Source organism: Schistocerca nitens, chromosome 9 (genome assembly GCF_023898315.1).
Source record: "Schistocerca nitens isolate TAMUIC-IGC-003100 chromosome 9, iqSchNite1.1, whole genome shotgun sequence".
Classification (NCBI taxonomy): Eukaryota; Metazoa; Arthropoda; class Insecta; order Orthoptera; family Acrididae; genus Schistocerca; species Schistocerca nitens.
In genome coordinates, this window is record NC_064622.1 from 288,621,662 (window position 1) to 288,642,990 (window position 21,329).

A 21,329-nucleotide genomic window follows, 5' to 3' on the forward strand; every position below is an offset into this window, starting at 1 on the left:
ACTGAAGAGGTATCTGCAAAGATTTTCAAATGGAGAAAAATTTTTGCTAAATTCTCGTTCAGAACATTTTCTATCATACGCAGTCTATTATTTTGATCTTGTTGGTCATTATCAAAGAAAGCAGCAGTGTAAGTAACAACAAATAGCAGTCTCTTGCCAGTGTTTCCCTTATGAGACAATTCCTCTCTTTTTTTTATTGTAAGCCACGGTAGCGCGCACAAAAGCAAGCCATGCCACAAGCGGCGATGGGTTGTAAACACTCATTGTCAGTATGCGACAAACAATGCATGACACAGTACAATAATGCATTTTTAGCTTAGAGTGACTTAAACACCTATAACAAAGAAAACCGCACTTATCAGATCAAAGAAAAATAAGCAACCAATTCAAACCAGACGAAGCACGTGAAAAAAGAAGGGTACCCGTATAAATACAGACGGAGCGCCTGACGCATAACAATGGCTACCTGGTAAAGCTTCACTGTTAAGCTTACGACTCGAACCAAACTACTGTAGCTGTATCATCATTCATTCGACCTAAATTGTGTCTCATATTACAATGGCCCAACTTTGTTTCGATTTGGAGGTGCGGCCTAAAACTTTTCTCTCCCCTTGAATTTCGAGTCTCAAATTATTTCAGGTGCATCTTAGATGCGAGTGCAGCTTGGGTTCGAGTACATACGGTACATTTAGTCATAGTTATTATACATGATGTCATAATGAATTTTGTAAACACATACATAATTTTGTCAAAATTGTTAAAAGATATAACATTTACATTTTAAGCCAAGAATTGATAGTATAAGGATTTGTAGTGTTTTGTTTGGCTCTCATCTTTGGGGTCAGATATGTGTTAGAAAATGGGCTTAAAATCTGAAACATAGGTCGTATAGTAATAATAAAGTCTGTGAAACAAGGGTGAAAACTGTTTTGTTTAGTTAATACAAAATACAGTGCTTCATTAAGAACCCAAAGTTGAATCAATTAAAATAACTACCATTAAATAATTTATACATCTTTAGAAAGCTTTTGACAATGCTGACTGGACTGCACTCTCTGAAATTTTCAAAAATTGCAAGAATAAAATAGAGAGAACAAAAAGTGTCTATAACTTGTACAGAAGCCAGACTGTAGTAATAAGAGCCAAAGGACATGAAAGTGGAGTAGTGGTATAGATGAGACTGATACAAGGTTGTAGCCTACCCTGGTACTTTTCAATCGGTACGTTGCGCACGCAGCAAAGGAAACCAAGGAGAAATTTGGTATGGAACTGAAGTTAAGAGAGAACAAATAAAGCCTTTGAAGTTTGACAATGATACTGTAAAGACTTGGAACAGCAGCTGAATGGAATGGATAATCACTTGAAAAGAGATCGTAAGACAAACATAAAGAAAAGTAATTCAAAGGTAATGGAATATTGTTGAATTAAATCAGATGATGATGTGGGAACATAATTGGGAAATGGAAACACTAAAGGTTTTAGAAAAGTATTTCTATTTGAGCAGCAAACTAACTGACAATGGTCAAAATAGAAAGGATATAAAATGTAGTCTGACTATTGAAAGAAAAGCACTTCCAAAAAAGGGAAATTTGTTAACTGTAATACAAATTTAATTATTAGGAAGTCTTGAAGGTATCTGAAATGGACCATTGTACAGAAGTGAAACACAAATGATCAGCAGTTCAGACACAGAGAGAATAGAAACCTTTGAAATGGGACACTGCAGAAGAATGCTGAAGATGAGAGGGTAGACTAATTAATGAGGAGGCACTGAATCAAATTCAGAAAAACAGAAATTTACGTCACAGCTTAATTAAATTAAGTGTTTGGTTAATAGGACATGTTGTGAGTCATGAAAGAAATGTCAATTTGTTAATGAAGAGAAGTGAGTGGACTAAAAATTGTACCTGAAGACTAAGCAGTGAATGCAGTCAACAAGTTCAAATAGTTACATGTTACATTAGTTATATGGTGATGAAGAAGCCTCCACAGGATAGTCTAGCATGCAGAGCTGTGTAAAATCAGTTTTTGGACCAAAGACCACAACAACAACATTAATCAAACTTCATTTTCATTTAAATAATGGAAAGTCCAGGATGGAATAGCGATAATATGAAAAGGACACATTTCTACTCACCACACAGAGGAGATATTTAGTTGCAGACAGGCACAATGAAAACGGAATGCTACAAATGCTCAGCTTTTGGACTTTGTTCCTCCATCAGAAGTAGAAAAAACACACACAGTTCCATAAGCACAGCTCACACACATTAACTGAAGCACAACTCACAGACAGATGGCCACTGTCATCTCCTGATGCTAAGGCCCAACTTGCAACTGTGTGTGTGAGGTGAGCAGCAGTCCAACTGGAGTGGGTAGTGGGGGTATGGAAGAGGCCTGGGGAGAATAGAGGAAGGGATCACAGAGTAGGGGTGGGAAAAGATGCTAATGTTGCCTATGGGAGCATACAGGGACATGACAGAGAACAGGATAGGGTTTGAGAATGAATTTTCCACTCTGCAGTGGAGTGTGTACTAATACAGAACTTCCTGGCAGATTACAACTGAGTGCTAAACCAAGACTCAAAGAAGGGGACTTTGCTGCCTTCTATAGGACCTTCAGGTACAGCTTTGGGTGTCCGGAAGGGGAGGGGGGGGGATGCTGGGGTTGGGGGTGTGATTGAGGGGGGGGGGAGGGGTAGAGTAGGAAGAGGAGAGGAGAGAAATACAGAAGGGGAAAGAACTATGTATGTCCTAGTAGGATAGAAGACTTGTGCAATGTGAGCAGGGAATGTGATAGGTAGGTAGAGGACAGGGACTAAAGAAGGTTGAGGCCAGATGGGTTACGGGAATGAAGGATATGTTGCGGGTAGAGAAGGAAGACAATCTCTATAGTGGAGCAAACACAATCAGACCTTAAAACCAATATTGAACCCAGCTTGATTCAATTTAATCTTCGATACAACTATGATCCACCCCCAACTGGCCCAAAATCATACCCTGTGAACTTTCCAGAATTCCCTGACCCATTCCAGATGTCCAACAGAATCTTGAGTCCCTCCTCAAATTCTTAGGTCCATCTCTGAGCCTCCCCCCTGTGTCTACCTCTCTTCTCATCCCCACCACTCACTGCTCTTCTGTCTTCTATGTACAAGCTTACTAAACTACACAAATCCAAGTAGGACATATTATTGTGGCTGGTTACTGTTCCCCACAGAGAGAATCTCTACACCTGTGGACTAACTCCTTCAGCCTATTACCTGCAACCTATCATCCTATATAAAATACACTCCAACCATATCCTCCACCAACTCTCCAAAGTTACTGTTCCTTTACCACCGAGCACCCTGCTTGTCTCTTTTGATGCCACTTTCTTCTACATAAACGTCCCCAATGTCACTGCACTGCTGCTATTGAACACTGCCTTCCCCAGTACCTGACTGACAGCAAACCTACAATCTCCTCCCTGTTACCATGGCCAACTACACCCTCTCCCACAATTACTTCTACTTTGAAGGCATTGCCTACAAACAAATGTAAGACGTAAGAAGTTGGCACCTGTGTCATATAGAGGGGTTCATAATGGTCTTATAACACCAATGAGTGCCTCACTCAGTTATGCAATTTGTCGCAGAAGCATAATACGTCATCCAGTGTGTTCTCCATTTACCCCATCTATAGCATGTGTGAGATTCATTCAGTCATTCGATTCCTCATGTTGTGTAATAAATTGGTGGTCAATGTCAACCCCCAGCTACAGAATTGATGTAATGAATCATCAACATGTTACCAATGTGGATTAGGTTGTTTAAGTAAGGCCATACCAACACCCACAACAAAGAAAAAATTGGGCGACCGTGTCTCATTTCTGAAGAGCTTATGTAGCAGGTTGAAAAAAAGGTTCACAATCATCGGTGTGTGACTCTTGAACCCCTTGAAGAATGTTTTGCACATGTCTCATGAAGTCTGGGTGGAATTATGTCATAAACACATGCGTTTAAGAAGTTGTGTGCACTGTGGATGCCAAAAATATTGACTGCGGAACACTGTGAAAATCACATGTTGGCTGCATTCATATTTCTTAAATGTTTTCAAACTGTGGGTTAACCCTTCCTTGACTCAATGGTGACTGAGGACCCAACATGGGTGTGTCACTGTACTCCTGAGTAAAAAAGAAAATCTCTGCAATGGTTTCATACATATCCTCTAAAAAATTCAAAATGAAATCTTCAAACAGGAAAAACATGGTATCCATGTTTTGGGAGCAGAAAGGGCTTTTGTGGTCGATTTCATGTCCAAAAGGGACAACCATTGATGTGGGGACATACTGTGAGACCATACACAAATTCAGAAAAAAAAAATCAAAGTGAAAAGGAGGGGAATGCTTACTTTTGGTGTGTCACTCCTTCATGACAAAATCAGACCTTATACTTCGCAGCTCTCTCATGACTTGATCGTGTCATTGTATGAGACACTGTGACTCATCCACCATTCTCCACTGATCTGACACCCTCGGATAATGATCTTTCCACTAAATTGAAGGAGTTATTGGGTGGACAGTGCTTTGCAAACAGTGAGGAGGTCATGGAAATGTGACAAAGTGGCTTCAGGAGGCTGAGCAGACGGTAGATGATGAGGATATGAAATTACTGGTGGCACGTACCACATAAGATTCATTAAAATATATTCATTTTTTGATTTTTAACAATTGCTGTATTCTTACTTTCCATGTACCCCTCGTATTCTGCTAAAGTGAAATAGTAGTTAGTAATGTTCTATTTTACTTCAGTTTTCAATATATGGGGATTTTCAGTTTGCTGCGTAATGACTACTGGCAACGTATTATAGACTTTTTCACCAGAACATGATACTCATTTTTAAGCCTAGGTACAAGTGCATTGTCTATACTGATTTAATTCTTCCTGTTAATGCTGTGGTGATGAACTTCACAGTACAATATTCCTACTGCACACTCGACCTCAGCTGCACTGTGACAAAAGATTATGCCACAGGATAGTAAGGTGTGAAAGCATGCAAGGTAAGCAACTCCATCTGCAGATAAATGCAAAGAGATTTCTAAGTGCATACAAACTGACTCATGATTACCTAGTACTGCTTATAAAAATAAAGTGATCTAAAGTGATACAAGTATAGTTCTACCCTTACAAATGTTAAAGAATAACAGTCCAATGCACAAACTAAGAACTTGCAATGGGACATCCACCTCTAGCATTACTTTTCCTCAACAGCAGTTGTCGATACCAGTATTATTTTTCAAATTTTGGACAGGTCAATTTTATCTGAAAACTTTCATATAATTTTATACACAATATGTTATATTTCAACCTACAATTTATGAAAAGGAATTACTTTATTTTTGATGTAACAACTGATAAGTACTAGCTCTGAATGTACAGTTAAAATTACTTTTTTTTAGAGACATTTGAAATTACAAATTATTTGGCACACTAAAAATTTCTATTGTTAATTACAAAATCTAGTACTGTCTACTGTGTTTATTTCTGGATTCATTTATGAAATAATAATCAAAATTAATATAAATTCATTTGCCAAGGAAAACTGTAAACCCTTTGGAATATGGTTATTACCACAGAGTGAAGTAGTAGTAAGCACGCCTGTGATGTGATCGGACGTATTTTTATAGTTTGGGCGAAAAATGTAATTTTGGCTTTGTTAATGCGAAAATTCAAAATAAGGTATGATGTACTAAAACGTGACAAAATACACTAACATCAACGCTGTACTCGCCTTTTGCAACCTAGCAAGTCTGAAATTGCTGAGCATTGAATTTCCACTGGACACTCAATGGAGTATGACAAGATAACAATATTGGCCACAGCAACATCCTTTTGGGACTCCGTCATAAAAGAATCAGTGGAAATTCACATGACAGACAATCTTATGAACCGTGGCATGGCTACCAGCTAGATAATGCGTGGAACCCTGTCATCTCTAAGATCTGCTCCAGACGAAGATGTCAGAGTACTCCGATGGCCGCGGCAATGGACAACGCCGAAGACAGCTGAGTTCTGCAGTTCCACCAGCTAGGGCGTTGTTGGTGGGCGGTGTGGTTCATCTGTCAATATGATTTTGATGCATGCGCGGAATACTTGCTGCATGCTATATATTGCGGAATGGAGGGCATCTTCGTCAGTCTTCGATGGCTCACCTGAGGATGGCTGGCAGTTGTCCAGTCGAAATATTGTGGATGGAAGCTAACGATGACCGGCTGCAAGCCCGAAATCTTTTTGAATCAAATATACTAACATAAGACCGAAAATTCTGCAACAACAATCTTCAAAATTATTTAGATCAATTCACCCATGAGGACATAAAAATGTGACAATTTCACCTTCAAGAATGAGACCCCAGGACAAGAAGAACTGGAGACAACTCTACAAGAAAAGATAAGTAAACTAGAAAGTTTATTGTAATCTTACTCCTCTCAAACCTTCAGAAAACACTTTGCTTATTGTAGACAACAGCAGAAATTAGGAAGGTGGGGGGAGATTACAAGTGTGGGTGTTGTTCATTATTAATTAATAATGAAGTTTTGTCTTTTACAGAAAGTGCTTCATTTCATTGATTTTTGTAATTTATGTACAGATAAATTTTCAATCACATGGAGCAATAACTGAAGGCTGCCCAACAGTGATAATGTACTACCATTAATGACAGACTGGATCAAATGAAACTGTAGAGGATTTTACAACTACAACCAGGGACATCAAAAAGGAAAGATAAGTACACACCATTTGTGAAGTTAATTTGTTTGTAGACTCAAGTGCTTGTTAACAAAACGAATAGGGACAAAAGCAAAAGAGAGCTACAAATGAAAGCTGCAGGATTCAATCAGGACATGTTTGAGCCGAGTGAAATTGTAGTCATTAAAGAAACAGTAAAAACTGTTATTCTGCAGTTAATTTTGGCAAAACTAGAGTAAATGAAGACAGATGCCAATAGCAAATTTAGGGCTGTTAATGATCAATTAACTAAAATAAGTATGACAACAACAGCAAAATGGACAAAGTACAAGACCACATAGATCACACAAGTAATCAAGTTTCAGAGTTAAAAAACTGGTTGTGAATGAAAGAGTTGATCTTTTAGAAAATAAACTTATTCTTTTGGAAAATGAATTTGTAGCTGAGTCAGCAAAAGGATCAAAGAATGTTGATGATTTAAGAGTTGAACAGAAGGCCACAGCAGAAACAAAAAAAGAAAAAAACAACAAAATATTGCCAGTTTAAACCAAAAAATTTTAAATGTAGAAATCAATATACAGACTCACGAAACTGCTTTAGATCAAAAAATTTCAGCAGTTCAGAAAATTTGCATTCACAAAAATCTGTGTGCAAACAATGGTACTGCATAGTCCAATACTCCTATCAAAAGTTTTCCATCAGATAATTTACATTCAGTGGATTTTCTGCACCACTGCAAAGATAGTTTTGTGTCAGGCATGAATGACAATCAAAAAATTAAATTTGTTAAAAGATTTCTTTAACGCAAAGTTCTGTCATGGGGAAATTTAAATGTAAGTCAGTGGGAAACATATTAGAGTTTTGAGAAAAGTTTTTACACAAATTTTGGTCGGAAGCTGAACAGGAGAGAATCAAAAGCGAATTTTTGAATGGTCCTAATTGTAGGAATAGGGATGGCACTTTCAAAGAGTTTTGTAAGAACCAACTTCAAAATGATGTTGATTGATGCACTTAAAAGGAGATTACCAGAAAGACAGGCAAAGCGTTAAAAATATTTAAACATGTAGGATAAATGAACTTTGTTGTGACAGTACAATGGGTTGCCCTCTCAAGACCTGTTAGTGAAACCAGTCACCGTAATAAATAAATTGTGTCAAGACTGTTTTTGATAGTAAATATTTGTAACACATTGATCACTGCTCACTCCCACAATGTATTCAAAAGTAACAAACTGAAATTAATTATGTAACTAAAATAATGCAAGAGACATTATTGTAATTAAAGTTCAAATTGATTTTCATATTTAAAACTAGTGATGATACTATCAAAATTATGTCAATTAATATTGTATTTTATACCTTCTTTGGCTGTAATATCAAATTCTTTATGTTTTGTAAATTTTGATTGTAACATCAAAATTGTAAAAAATTAATAATGGTTTCATTTGAAATTTATTGTTAAAATTCCATATAAAGCAAAGCAGCAATGCTGCGGGGGAGTTATTTGTTGAGTTGTCTTTATCAGGCAGTCAAAGAGATCTGTGAAGTTTGTCAGTCAGTGTTTTGTTAACGTGATGGGTATGCAGTTCATTTGTCAATAAGTTTTGTGAAGTTGGAAACTGTTATATTCTTTCATAGAATGAAATCCAGGAAATAGAAAGTTAAGTTAAATGTGACAATCTGAGAGGAAAATTATAAAGTGAACCCTTCCACAAAAAAAGTTGTGTTACTTCAGATTTTCTTTTTTACAGCCACATATTCTGTGTTTCCTTCATTACAATGTAATCCTGTTTACTCCAATATTTTCTAATAATTTTGCATTGTAGTGATTAATTCCTTTTTGGAACTACTTATCAATGCTACATCATCTGCACAGGAAAGCCTAGTAATATTCATCCCCTGCAGTTGGATACCTTGTGGAATAGTTTTAATAAGTCCTCTATCCATCTTCTCTAAGGTGAAATTAAATAAAAGATGTGAAATGGTGTCATTTTGTCTCAATTTGGTGTATACCTTGTCTCAGTTCAGTGTATACCTTAAAATTTTCAGTTTCTCATAAAGGCCTCGTTATATGATGTGAAGTTTCATCTATATACATTTTAACTAATCTGACTGACTTTGAGGGTATTTCAGATTCCTTCATTATATTTAGGACTGTCGGTTGGTGTATTAATCAAACTCAATTTTAAAACTGATAAATAATATGTGGACATACACACTAAATTCCCATGCCTTCTCAGTTACACATCTTAGCATGAATACATTATCTAATATGGATTGTTTTCCAGTCTGCAGGTATGGTTTTCATCTTGAAAATTGTTTCGATTGAAGACTATAGTTCTAATTCCAGATGTGGTCCTCCATTTTTAAATAACCACATGTATCTGTTCTTAATTGCAAGCCTTGTTATTATTTAATTATTTTATTTCTTGCTGTAGTTGTATTTAATTAACTTTTGGGTTAGAAACTTGTATGTCAACTGTATCAGGTGCTTCAAACTTAAAGTACAATGTAATCCAGGATGGATCACTGCAGTTGAGTGGTTGTGAAAAGTACATTTTCATCTTTTTTGTATGTTGCGTTTTCCCATGCTGATACTTTATAAATTCTTCCCTTACTGAATTTTCCAAAAGATTTACTCGTATTGTTGCAATATTCCCTTTCTCTAGTCTTAGGGTTCACTGAGTGACCTGGCAGATATTGTGATAATATTGCTCCCTTTTTGGATGCGGTATTTCCTTGCATTTCTTCCCTCCAGCACTTCCTTTTGGCACTCGATGTTGAACCAAACATTGTTAGTTCACTTTCGGTTTCCTATAATTCTGGAAGTTACTTCATGGCAACTGGTCTTTATGCATCTCCATCTGCTTTCCTCATGTTGTTCCATAGGAACCAGTCTAGTTTTTACTAAGTGACCTTCCATCTGTTTTGTAAAGTTTTCTTTTACCCTTTTTTCCACTAGATTTCCTATGTTGTACCTAGAAATTTCCATGCTACTTCTATTTAGTTTCCTTTTGAGCTTTATTTTCATTTGGGATATGATTAACACATGGTCTGTGCCACAATCTGCATGCGGTTGGCATGGAAAACAGGCTACTTCTGTCTTCTAAGAGCTGGGAGCGCAAAAGCCCACTGTGCAGATACTGGAGCCACCTCACTGATGCTCATACAAGGTTGCAGGATGAAACGATAGGACACTCGCTCTCTGCATCAAAAGGACAGACACAGGGTGTCCATTAAGACGGCCTACCTCAGTGCAGAAGATGCCACCGAAATGCAGACCAACACCAGACATAGAACAGCCACTAGCTACAGCCAACAGCACCACAACATCATCCACAGTAGTGCTGCCCACGTGAAAACAGGCTGACTACCACCCACCCAGATGCAGTAGCCACCTGACAACAACAACCGACCCACCAGCATTCAGCCAGGATGGAACCTCATTATGGATGAAAAGCACAGTTCTGTTTCAGTTCAGTAGATATTTTCTAGTCCAAGATAGTTAAATATTTTTCTTTCTTTTCCTTGTGGGGGTGTAATGTAGTGACCTCAGTTCACAGCTCACTCCACACCAATCCATCACCATCATCAAGAATAATCATCACTGGAAGGACTCTACTCTCCTGCAGTCAACAAATCACTATCTGTCACATTGTGAGCATGAGTGTGTATACATTTGTTGGGCATGAGTGTGTTAAATAACCAGCAAAAAGATAATATTATCTGTAATAGTAGTTATTTATCTTGTTCTAAAGTTCAATATTTAGTACCTACAGAACCATTACTATTCATAGAATACACAAGGTGCTTCAGACCTACAGTACAAGTACCATTTCTCAGAAACATTACATCCCCTAGAATCTGCCAGAGAACTGAGAAAGCAAAGTCAGCTTCAAAATTACATGAGCATTGTTTACATCCACATATTCATGTTCATCATACGTTAAATGAAGATGACTTCCAGGCAGTAACTGACTCCTACATCTGTGTTTTAAACCAAAATGTGGTCTTCACTGTTATTGGACTGTGGACCAACGAAGCCATTTTCATAGTTGAAGGAAAGGTAATTCTCCACAAAGCTCTCAATTAGTCAGACAAAAACCTTCATTGGTTACATCAGTAAGGCAACCAACACACCTGCAGCACTAATTCTTGGTGTGCACTCATCCATGGTAAAGTTATAGAACCACTTTTTATAAAAAACTGAATGATGAGTTACCAGTCTGTATTTCTCAAATATACACCAAAGAATTGCTAAAAGATGCTCCACTAGCAAAATAGCTGTTAAGGTGGGCAGCAATATTGATGTCCAGTACATTTTTCCTTCATGACCAGGTGTGCCTTAAATCAAAGTCTTCTTGATGGGTGTATTTGGGTGACTTTGGCACCACAACTGGAAGACATAATCCCCCTTGACAATTTCTTTTGGAAATGCATTAATGACATTGTGTATCAACAGTGTCCCGTAATAAGAAATGGTGTGAAAGATGGAACCTGCGAAGCATGCTAGTCACTTTGAGATGCAGAGATACTTCAGGGTCTTGAAATGCATGAAAATGGGAACAACTGTGATTAGAACAAAATATAAATATTTTGAATACCTATTACCATAAACCAAAGCAGAAAACATTTATATTTTCTAATAATCTGGTGTGAGTGCAAAAATTACTCGAATCTGAAAGTGTAAGTTTCTCCTTTACTACAATATTTTCTTTCCTTAAATGTTGTTCAAATCATAACCACCAGGAACAAATGTTTTATTGTATACACGAATGGGCTAACATTGTTTTCAGATATCAGGAGATACTTGCACATATTAAACTTGTATAAAACAACTTTCTGGGCAGGGCAACCACAGCTCACAGATATTACAAATAACAGTAACTACACTCAACACTCATTAACCGTTCAAATAAGCATAAAAATTATAAAAATTCAAAAGTCAAGAATGATGAGGTGTTTCCAAAAGCCACATAACTGTATGAAGGTGCTTTATTGACAACTATTACACAGAGCTGCTGGCAAGTTGCATGCAATGCAATGATCAATGCCATGATCTCAGCCAAATCTCAATATATATTAAGATTATGTCATGCAAAAGTACATAAATTGAAGAAACAACTAGTTGATCCATCATTGTATTCATGTTAGTATTTTGCAACCATGATTTATGAAACTGACGGTTGGTAAAATTCACATTGCACTTGCTGTATTTGATATTTAGGTTATTACATTCTTCTTGAATGTCTGAAAGAATTTTGTCTAACTAATATCTCCTATGTACGAGGTGGAACAGTTCTGTCATGGCTGGTTCTCCCAAGGATCTTAACAATTCTGAGCAAATTTTGTATACTTAAAGTGCCATTCTCATGCAGTATAGCTTCCCTAATCTCTTCTATATCCACTTCCTCCGCCCTTTCCATAACATCTCCTGCACATTTCTTTCCTTTATTGAGTCCTTCTATATATTTATGCTACCTTTCAGTCCTCACTTATTTGCTGGAGTTGAACACAGAATGCCGCCATAATTTTGGTACACCTCATGCTCTCCAACAGGTACTGCATGGTGGCTTGAGGGGCACAGATGTATAAGTAGATGTAATGCTGAGTTTACAACTTACATAGTTCTACATTCAAGAAAAATAGATAAATATACAACACATGAGAGTACACCAGGTAGTAAAGTTGCTAGTCTGATAAAATATAAAGGAAATTTGTTTTTAACAGTTGGTGATTTTCCACATTGCCTTAATGGTGTGCCACATGTCATTGGACCTCACTTGTAAGCTTAAACTACATAAGTTCATTCTAAATCTCACCAAGAGTTTGTTCATGTTGTGGCAGAAGAAAGAGATCATTTCCCATACTTCACTGTGAAAGACGATGCTCACTGGTAGAAGATGATGATCAATGGTAGCACATCACAAAATTAAGAGCATTCTACAAGAGGAGGACTATCAATATTGACATCCTGAATGACACTTGCACACAAAAATAAGGTTCTTACATCTTACATGAGACATGGGAAAGTGTACATACCTGTTATGATATTTATTCCACTATACCACCATCTACAAAAGCCCTCATAAGGACCAGAAACATTAACACTTAGAAGCTTAAGTGTGAAAGTTTTTGCAGTTGGTGTACTTGCTGCAACAGTCTGATTTCCCAATACTGGTGAAGCATCCCATTGCCATTCACAATAATAAGCACTACCATTACTAGCTGGAGAGGACAAGACACCACTACCCAGAGGTGTTAAGGTGCCACCACATACTGTAAACAAAAACAAAGATATACTAATATGTATATTTGTTAGAAATACACTCCTGGAAATTGAAATAAGAACACCATGAATTCATTGTCCCAGGAAGGGGAAACTTTATTGACACATTCCTGGGGTCAGATACATCACATGATCACACTGACAGAACCACAGGCACATAGACACAGGCAACAGAGCATGCACAATGTCGACACTAGTACAGTCTATATCCACCTTTCGCAGCAATGCAGGCTGCTATTCTCCCATGGAGACGATCGTAGAGATGCTGGATGTAGTCCTGTGGAACGGCTTGCCATGCCATTTCCACCTGGCGCCTCAGTTGGACCAGCGTTCATGCTGGACGTGCAGACCGCGTGAGACGACGCTTCATCCAGTCCCAAACATTCTCAATGGGGGACAGATCCGGAGATCTTGCTGGCCAGGGTAGTTGACTTACACCTTCTAGAGCCCGTTGGGTAGCACGGGATACATGCGGACGTGCATTGTCCTGTTGGAACAGCAAGTTCCCTTGCTGGTCTAGGAATGGTAGAACGATGGGTTCGATGACGGTTTGGATGTACCGTGCACTATTCAGTGTCCCCTCGACGATCACCAGTGGTGTACGGCCAGTGTAGGAGATCGCTCCCCACACCATGATGCCGGGTGTTGGCCCTGTGTGCCTCGGTCGTATGCAGTCCTGATTGTGGCACTCACCTGCACGGCGCCAAACATGCATACGACCATCATTGGCACCAAGGCAGAAGCGACTCTCATCGCTGAAGACGACACATCTCCATTCGTCCCTCCATTCACGCCTGTCGAGACACCACTGGAGGTGGGCTGCACGATGTTGGGGCGTGAGCAGAAGACGGCCTAACGGTGTGCGGGACCATAGCCCAGCTTCATGGAGACGGTTGCGAATGGTCCTCGCCGATACCCCAGGAGCAACAGTGTCCCTAATTTGCTGGGAAGTGGCGGTGCGGTCCCCTACGGCACTGCGTAGGATCCTACGGTCTTGGCGTGCATCCGTGCGTCGCTGCGGTCCGGTCCCAGGTCGACGGGCACGTGCACCTTCTGCCGACCACTGGCGACAACATCGATGTACTGTGGAGACCTCACGCCCCACGTGTTGAGCAATTCAGCGGTACGTCCACGTGGCCTCCCGCATGCCCACTATACGCCCTCGCTCAAAGTCCGTCAACTGCACGTACGGTTCACGTCCACGCTGTCGCGGTATGCTACCAGTGTTAAAGACTGCGATGGAGCTCTGTATGCCACGGCAAACTGGCTGACACTGACGGCGGCGGTGCACAAATGCTGCGCAGCTAGCGCCATTCGACGGCCAACACCGCGGTTCCTGGTGTGTCCGCTGTGCCGTGCGTGTGATCATTGCTTGTACAGCCCTCTCGCAGTGTCCGGAGCAAGTATGGTGGGTCTGACACACCGGTGTCAATGTGTTCTTTTTTCCATTTCCAGGAGTGTAGTTTAAAAACAGTTTATAATCAATTATCTTAGGAGAAGCTTCTGAATTCAACATGCACATGTATGATATTTGACACAGAAGGTGGATATATTTGTGCATCAATATATAATTCACAGGAATACAATCAAGTGTCAAATATACAGAATAAATTTAATGAGTGAGTGAAGCATATATAACTACCTTAATACCTAACAGTCGACTTTTAAATGTCTGCCACTCAACCCCTCTTCTATGTGGCACTTAGAAATCTATCCTAATTCATATTGTCGTTATTCCATCCCAGATTTTCCACTGCCTTAAAAGCAAGCATGATTCAGAGAGAACATATGGGAAGCAAGGAACAACTTTCTATTATAGACTGATATATGCTCATCGTTAAGGTCAGCAAAATATTTGAAACCACTATCAAATCTCGACTCACTGTTTTCTTCTACAGACACAAAATGCTTTTCTAATCTCATTGTCAATATCAAGAAAATCTAAGCACCATCAATGCTGTTATCAGATTCTTCCATAATTTATATAGTCATGCAGAACAGGCTACTTGCTCTATTTTTAATATTTCTTGACATGAGCAGGATTATTGGCTCAGTAAACCATGACCTTCTTTTCAGGAAACTGAGGGTATACAATATCAGCAACCCATCAATTAAACTATGTGCCCTGCACCTGATGAATCACAACATATCAAACTAATAATAAGGTTGCAGCTTTCAATACTTCGGAGCCTATTCCTTGTGACTATAAGTGGGGACAGGAAAACAACTTTTTATTCTATGTCCACTTTTGATGTCATTTTATTTCAGTTTTGGTGTTATTTTTTGCCTATTTCAGTGCTATTCCCTGTTGTTATTGGTGTTTTTTTTACTGGTTTTTGTGTTATTTTTTCCTATGTTCATATTAGTTTCTGGCAGCTTGTTTTTGGAGTACTGGTTGCATAAATCTTGTCTTTTAACATTCCCCAAAGATAAAAGTGACACAGATTTAAATCTGGAGAATGAGGATGCCAGTCAACTATCCTAATAAAAAAACACCTTGTATTGCTGTCATAGAAGCATTGGCAATGTGTGGTCTTGCAATGTCTTACATAAAATAATCATACATCTGTCTGTTAGGTGTTAGTTCTCGAAAAAAAGGATGCAACATATCATTCAAACACCTGTCAGAATGTATTGTTTCATGGAAAAAGATTGATCCAATCATTTGTCTTGCACTAACTGCACATGACACTTCACATCATGCAGAGGTTGTTGACATAATTCATGAGGATTTTTGGAGCTCCAACGTCGATTGTTCTGAGAATTTAAGTGCCCTGACAAATGTAGCCATACTTAATCAGCAAAAAAGCATCTTATGATAAACTTCCCCTCGTGCACAGATTGTAACAGCCAGTTGCAATCATGGCATCAAGCAACAGAATCCAAGTGTTGAAGCACTACCAGTATTTCATATGATTTAATTTCAATTAGTGCACAGCTCTGTGAGTAAATGCCCTTCACACGCAAGTCTGAAGTGATAAACGGTGCAAAGATTTTCTTGGATTCTTTCCAAGGCTTTCCCTATCTCGTCTAATTTATTTTTGTTTAAAAAACTAGATTCTCTAGGCCTTTGTTTGTGTGACATAGATCGAGTCTCCTGAAATTTCTTCACTAACCTGCATAACATTGAGGCATTGCAAACATGCACACTGGGAAATTTTCATATGAATTCTACCCAACATTCCACATTTGATTCTAGTTTTGCATAGTTCAACACAAGAAATACTTGCTGATCCTTCATGTAAACCATACTGATTGGAAACTCAAAAGGAAACTCAAAATAAAACACCCAAACACTCAGTCGCACAGTACAGAAGACATGTGCACAGTATTTCTGTCCGAGGACTGGATCCAATAACAAACAGGCAGGGAAAGCCCCGGAATTGGCGCAGTTGCAACAATGATGTCTAGTAACAATATTTGAAGCAATTAAACTTGATAAATAAACTCAAAAGAAAACACCAGTATGCTCAGTCACACAGTGTAGGGGTACATGCAAAGTATTGGGGTTCAAGAACTATGCATAGCGACAGCTGGCAGATACAGTGGCAACAGCCGCCAAATGCAACGCACGACCCAAGGACCCCTCCCTGGTGTCTTTCGCGAGACACAGTGTATTACAGAATACAAACTGATTCATAATCTGATAAAAAATTTAACTTCAAAAGCTACATATTTATAGAAAGTTGTTACCTTTCAATAATTTATAGTTCATTAAAAAACCTAGAGGATGGAGTAAACACAAAAAATAACTCTTAATTTTTGTCAGACATGTTGAGTTGGACTTAAATCCAATTATTAAATTCACAGCCTGTGTCTCAAATAGAATTCCTAAAACACACTTTATTCTCACAAATATTGATGTTAGTATCACACTTGAACTTAAGTAATGCTGAAACAATATATAAAAACTGGAAAGTAATTTCCAGAGACAAGTAAAATAATAATGTAATGTTGTCTTCACGAATATAACAACAACTGCTGAAATCAAGTTCCTAGCATTGCTAAAAACAAGAAAGTTATATTGTATTGCTATAGTCACTAATCATTATAAAGATGTAGAAATATTATACAAAAATTACCAATATCTGTCCCTTGTTTAACATAAATCTGAATGACAAACTGCCTATTGGCTTCTGTCTCGGGTTCTTCGGCCGACGTTCATCTAATGATTTTTTCTGACATTTCACCAGCACGAGTGGCTGGCATTGTCAAAGCTTCACCCTCCATTGCCGGTGGTGAAGAGTGAAGCTTTGACAATGCCAGCCACTCGTGCTGGCGAAACGTCAGAAAAATCATTAGATGAACGTCGGCCGAAGAACCCGAGACAGAAGCCAATAGGCAGTTTGTCAACAAGTGGCCACGAAAGCCTTAACAATTTTGTATAAATCTGAATATTTATTAGTGACCCATGTAAAGAGGTTAAAATGTAAATGTTCCATTGACAATGGAGCGAGTGCAACAAGTTTAGCGCTAAAGTGTTGGTCAATTTGAGGTGATATGATATGCAATATGATTCACTGTAGTAAAGGTTGTGCAGCATAACACCTGTTGTTGCAACTCTTGTGTTCACACTGGGCCAGTACGATATACAATGCGATGTGACATGCGTTACAACAAACAAGACAGAACGACTCATGTTTTTGGCTCAGCTGCAATAATGAGCTCTTCTGAAGAGGATGTTATTGTGACTTATCAATATTTAAAGCTCATACAACTGAAAAAGAAGTACTGTGTGCAACTGTACAATGCTATTAAAACCGATCATAGGTCATCTGTGGTTTCTCATGATCTCTTTCCAAACAAACACAAATTCCACAAAATTAATCCATACATTTCCAGTTTTTCTAGCAACTAATACCAGCAATCTTGAGATTGCAGGACACAAAATTTTGATTTGCTTTTTCTTCTGCTGACAGGCAAGTAAGCAGGAATTACAAAAAAGATCAGTGAATTATGTTAAAAATGACACCATGAAAAGTTTATTTTTATGAGACCATATAGTGTGATACTTTATTCAGTGAAGTACACATGTACAGTAAATAATGAATACAGTTTCAAAAGCTGCCACTGATTAGTATGTTACATTAGAATATGATTCAGATTCACATGTACTTATAAGCAACATTGCCATATCTGAAGTCAGATAAGTCATTACTGATGTTGTGGCATTATATGGTGAGTTGTGTGTAGGGATAGATGATGTTGTGTTAGATATGAAGAAGGCACTGATGATAATAATGAGGAAAATTCCACTATCTCCTTCTCAGTTTCGTAAAGATGCTCATTCAACAGCAACAGGAATTTTGCCCTTGAATATGACTTCATAGTGTAATCCCACAAACGAGTGCTTTTCTCAAGAAGCTGGATGAAAGATATCATCTTCAAACAGTCCTTGTTTGAAGGACATGTTCACTATATGCAGCACAGCAAGAAATGAACAGGTCAAGATGTCTTCCCAGCTTCAAAGCATACATGTGAGAAAATGCTTCAGCTTGTATTGGCATCGAAATGACACAGCTCCTTACAGCACGGCACACAGTCATAGTGTTGTGTGTGGCACATCATAGCTCATTGCAGCTAGCTACATTTCTTAAGCAGGAATATACTCTATAAAATAAATCAAATGTAAACTGGCCAGCAACTACATTTTTCACTGAAAACTTTTCAAAGTATGTGCAGTGCTGTATTTTATTTTAAAGTATAACAATAACTACAGGCAATAATGAAAAGAAAACCAGTTCACTGTCATGCTATAATGTTATAAGTTATGGATTTTATTTTTTATTTTTTATTTTGTTTGTTACTGAACAATTTCCTCAAAAATGAATGATGAAGACTGCATCGTGGAAAACACGTGACTCCAAAACAATGGTTTTTGTTTTTTTTACACAAAAAGGCAACTCGGATGACATGAAACTTCTCTCCCCACCTAGTGTAGAGATATGAGCTGTGTGGAGCAACCAGCACTCTGTGTTGAGTCCACTGATAGGACAGAGACACATAACAGTGTCATATTGCTGTTGTCCTAGTGCGATTCAGTAAAGTTACTTCCATTATGTTTCCATGCACTCCGCCAATGCAGGTTGCTTCTACATCATACCGCATCACCTCAGTGTGAATGGTGCCTGGGATCAGTGAAGAGGACAAGCTGGTGAGACATGCTAGGAAACGTATGTTGTGAGAATGCTCCTCATGCATTGCTAATGTTTCAAGTGAAGCATTTATGTTGTAACTTTCATAACTGTGAGAAATATGTGGAACTACAAGCTAGAACCATTTATGAATATTGTTGAAACTAATAATTAGCTGTTTATGTGTGGCTTGAATATCCGGTATTCCTGTTCCAGAGACTCTGAGCCTGAAGATATTAATTTTCCACTTTGACTTCATCAAGAATGTTGAGAAGTAAGGTAACTATTGTGCCTACTTTTTCTTGTAATGGAGTTGGTAGATTGAACTCACATCATGCGTGATGCCACATGTTGAAACCAGCTGAGCAAGGAGTCTCAAGATGCAACCCAGTGTGTTTCACATCTGCCTGATGTATTCATCCCTCCATATTTCTCAAAAGCTTACTGGTTTAGTTGCAAATTTCATATCCAACAATAATGAAACAATCTTTGCTTTTAACTTGGATAACAGATAAAGTTTTTTCAGCAATGTCAGATTTCTGATATTTTTACACAACAAATCACATAAAAAATACACAGTTCAGAGAGGACTTTTATATGGTGGATCAACTAAACTATATATTTTTGTAGTAGGTATGTATAAATATATAATTTACCAAATATGCTACTTTAGCTTCAAAACAAGAGAAATCAATGTCCTGCCCACTTGATTTGCTTCTAGCAGCCAATCACAGCATAGTACACATGGTGTCATACAAATGTGATTTTGGAGGTAAAACATAACACAGAGAATATTTATTCAATATTATTTTAACTATTTTGTGAATAAAGCATGTTGTCAGAGCACGATCTGTTGCACAAGCTGGGGTCTAGGTTAGGTCAAAAGGTATCAGACAGCATGCTGATTTACATGATTGTAAAATTCAAATCAAGTATTCGGTGTTTTTCATATTTATACATGCATACTATGAAAATATCTAGTTTAATTTGTCCACTTAATTAAAGATCTCTCAAAAGTGCCATTCGTTGTATGATAATTTGTGCAAAAGTGTCATCAAATGTCAGTTTGATGACTGAAAGTGTGACTGGAATGGAGATCATTTGACATCACATCTAGAGCCATAGTTCTTTATGTAAGAAATCAGATGTTATTTAGAGATAATACTTAATTGCCACAGTGGAGAAAAAATTGCAACTTCAAATTTGAGCACTCAATGTCATAACATAACCTCCAATCCCTACTTACACACTCAGACACCTCCCAGAACATCTCTCCTGAATTCATTTCCCTCCTCACCCCTACCACACCATGCATATCCACCTTCAACATTTTCTCCATAATCCATAACCTTAGCAATCCTGGATGTCCCATTGTAGCTGGTTGTTGTGTGCCCACTGAAAGAATTTTGGTCCTCAGTGACCAACACCAACCTATTGTCAAAAATATAGCCCTCACATCAAAGATACCAACCATTTCCTTGACTGACTCTCCACTGTCCTCAACCTGTTACGTCCCGGATCTCCACTCGTCGCTGTCTATGCCACTTCCCTATACACCAACATCCCTCATACTCATGGTCTTGCCACTACTCAACATTACCTATCCTAACCCACTACCTCATTTCTTGTACACCTTACTAACTGTACCCTAACACTCAACTGCTTCATCTTTGAAGGGAAAATATACAAATAAATATGCACCCAGCCTGGTCACCTTCAAGCCATCCTCCTATGCCAAACTGTTTTTGGGATGGTTAGTGGAAACTTTTCTATCCTCTCAAAAATCCAAACCCCTGATCTGGTTCTGGTTCATTGATATCTTCCTGATCTGGGCTCAAGGCTACAACACCCTATCCTCATTCCCTGACAACCTCGACACCTTCTCTCCCATTCACTTCACTTAGTGCTTCTCAACCCAACATGCCACCTTCCTGCTCTCTGAGGACTCCACCCACTCTCTGTCCACATTAAACCCACCAACCACCAACAGTATCTGCATTTCAAAAGCTGTCATCCCTTCCACATCAGGGCACTACCCCCCAGACCTAGTCCACAAACAGATTACCTGTGCCATATCCCACAGATCTGAAATCCTCCCACCACCTCCAAGAACCAGCTACAAACGAGTGCCCTCTTCAGCACCCAATATCACCCTGGACTGGAACAACTGAACCACACCCTTC

At 38.5% G+C, this 21,329-nt stretch overlaps 1 protein-coding gene across 1 annotated transcript in view; it reads right to left on the reverse strand.

Moving 5' to 3' along the window:
• Positions 1 to 21,329, reverse strand: part of LOC126202937 (cubilin-like) — a 771,281-nt gene that overhangs the window by 203,075 nt on the left and 546,877 nt on the right. The window contains exon 50 of the mRNA XM_049937033.1: positions 12,766 to 13,002. Coding sequence (XP_049792990.1) covers positions 12,766 to 13,002 — 237 coding nt within the window. The remainder of the gene's footprint in view (positions 1 to 12,765; positions 13,003 to 21,329) is intronic.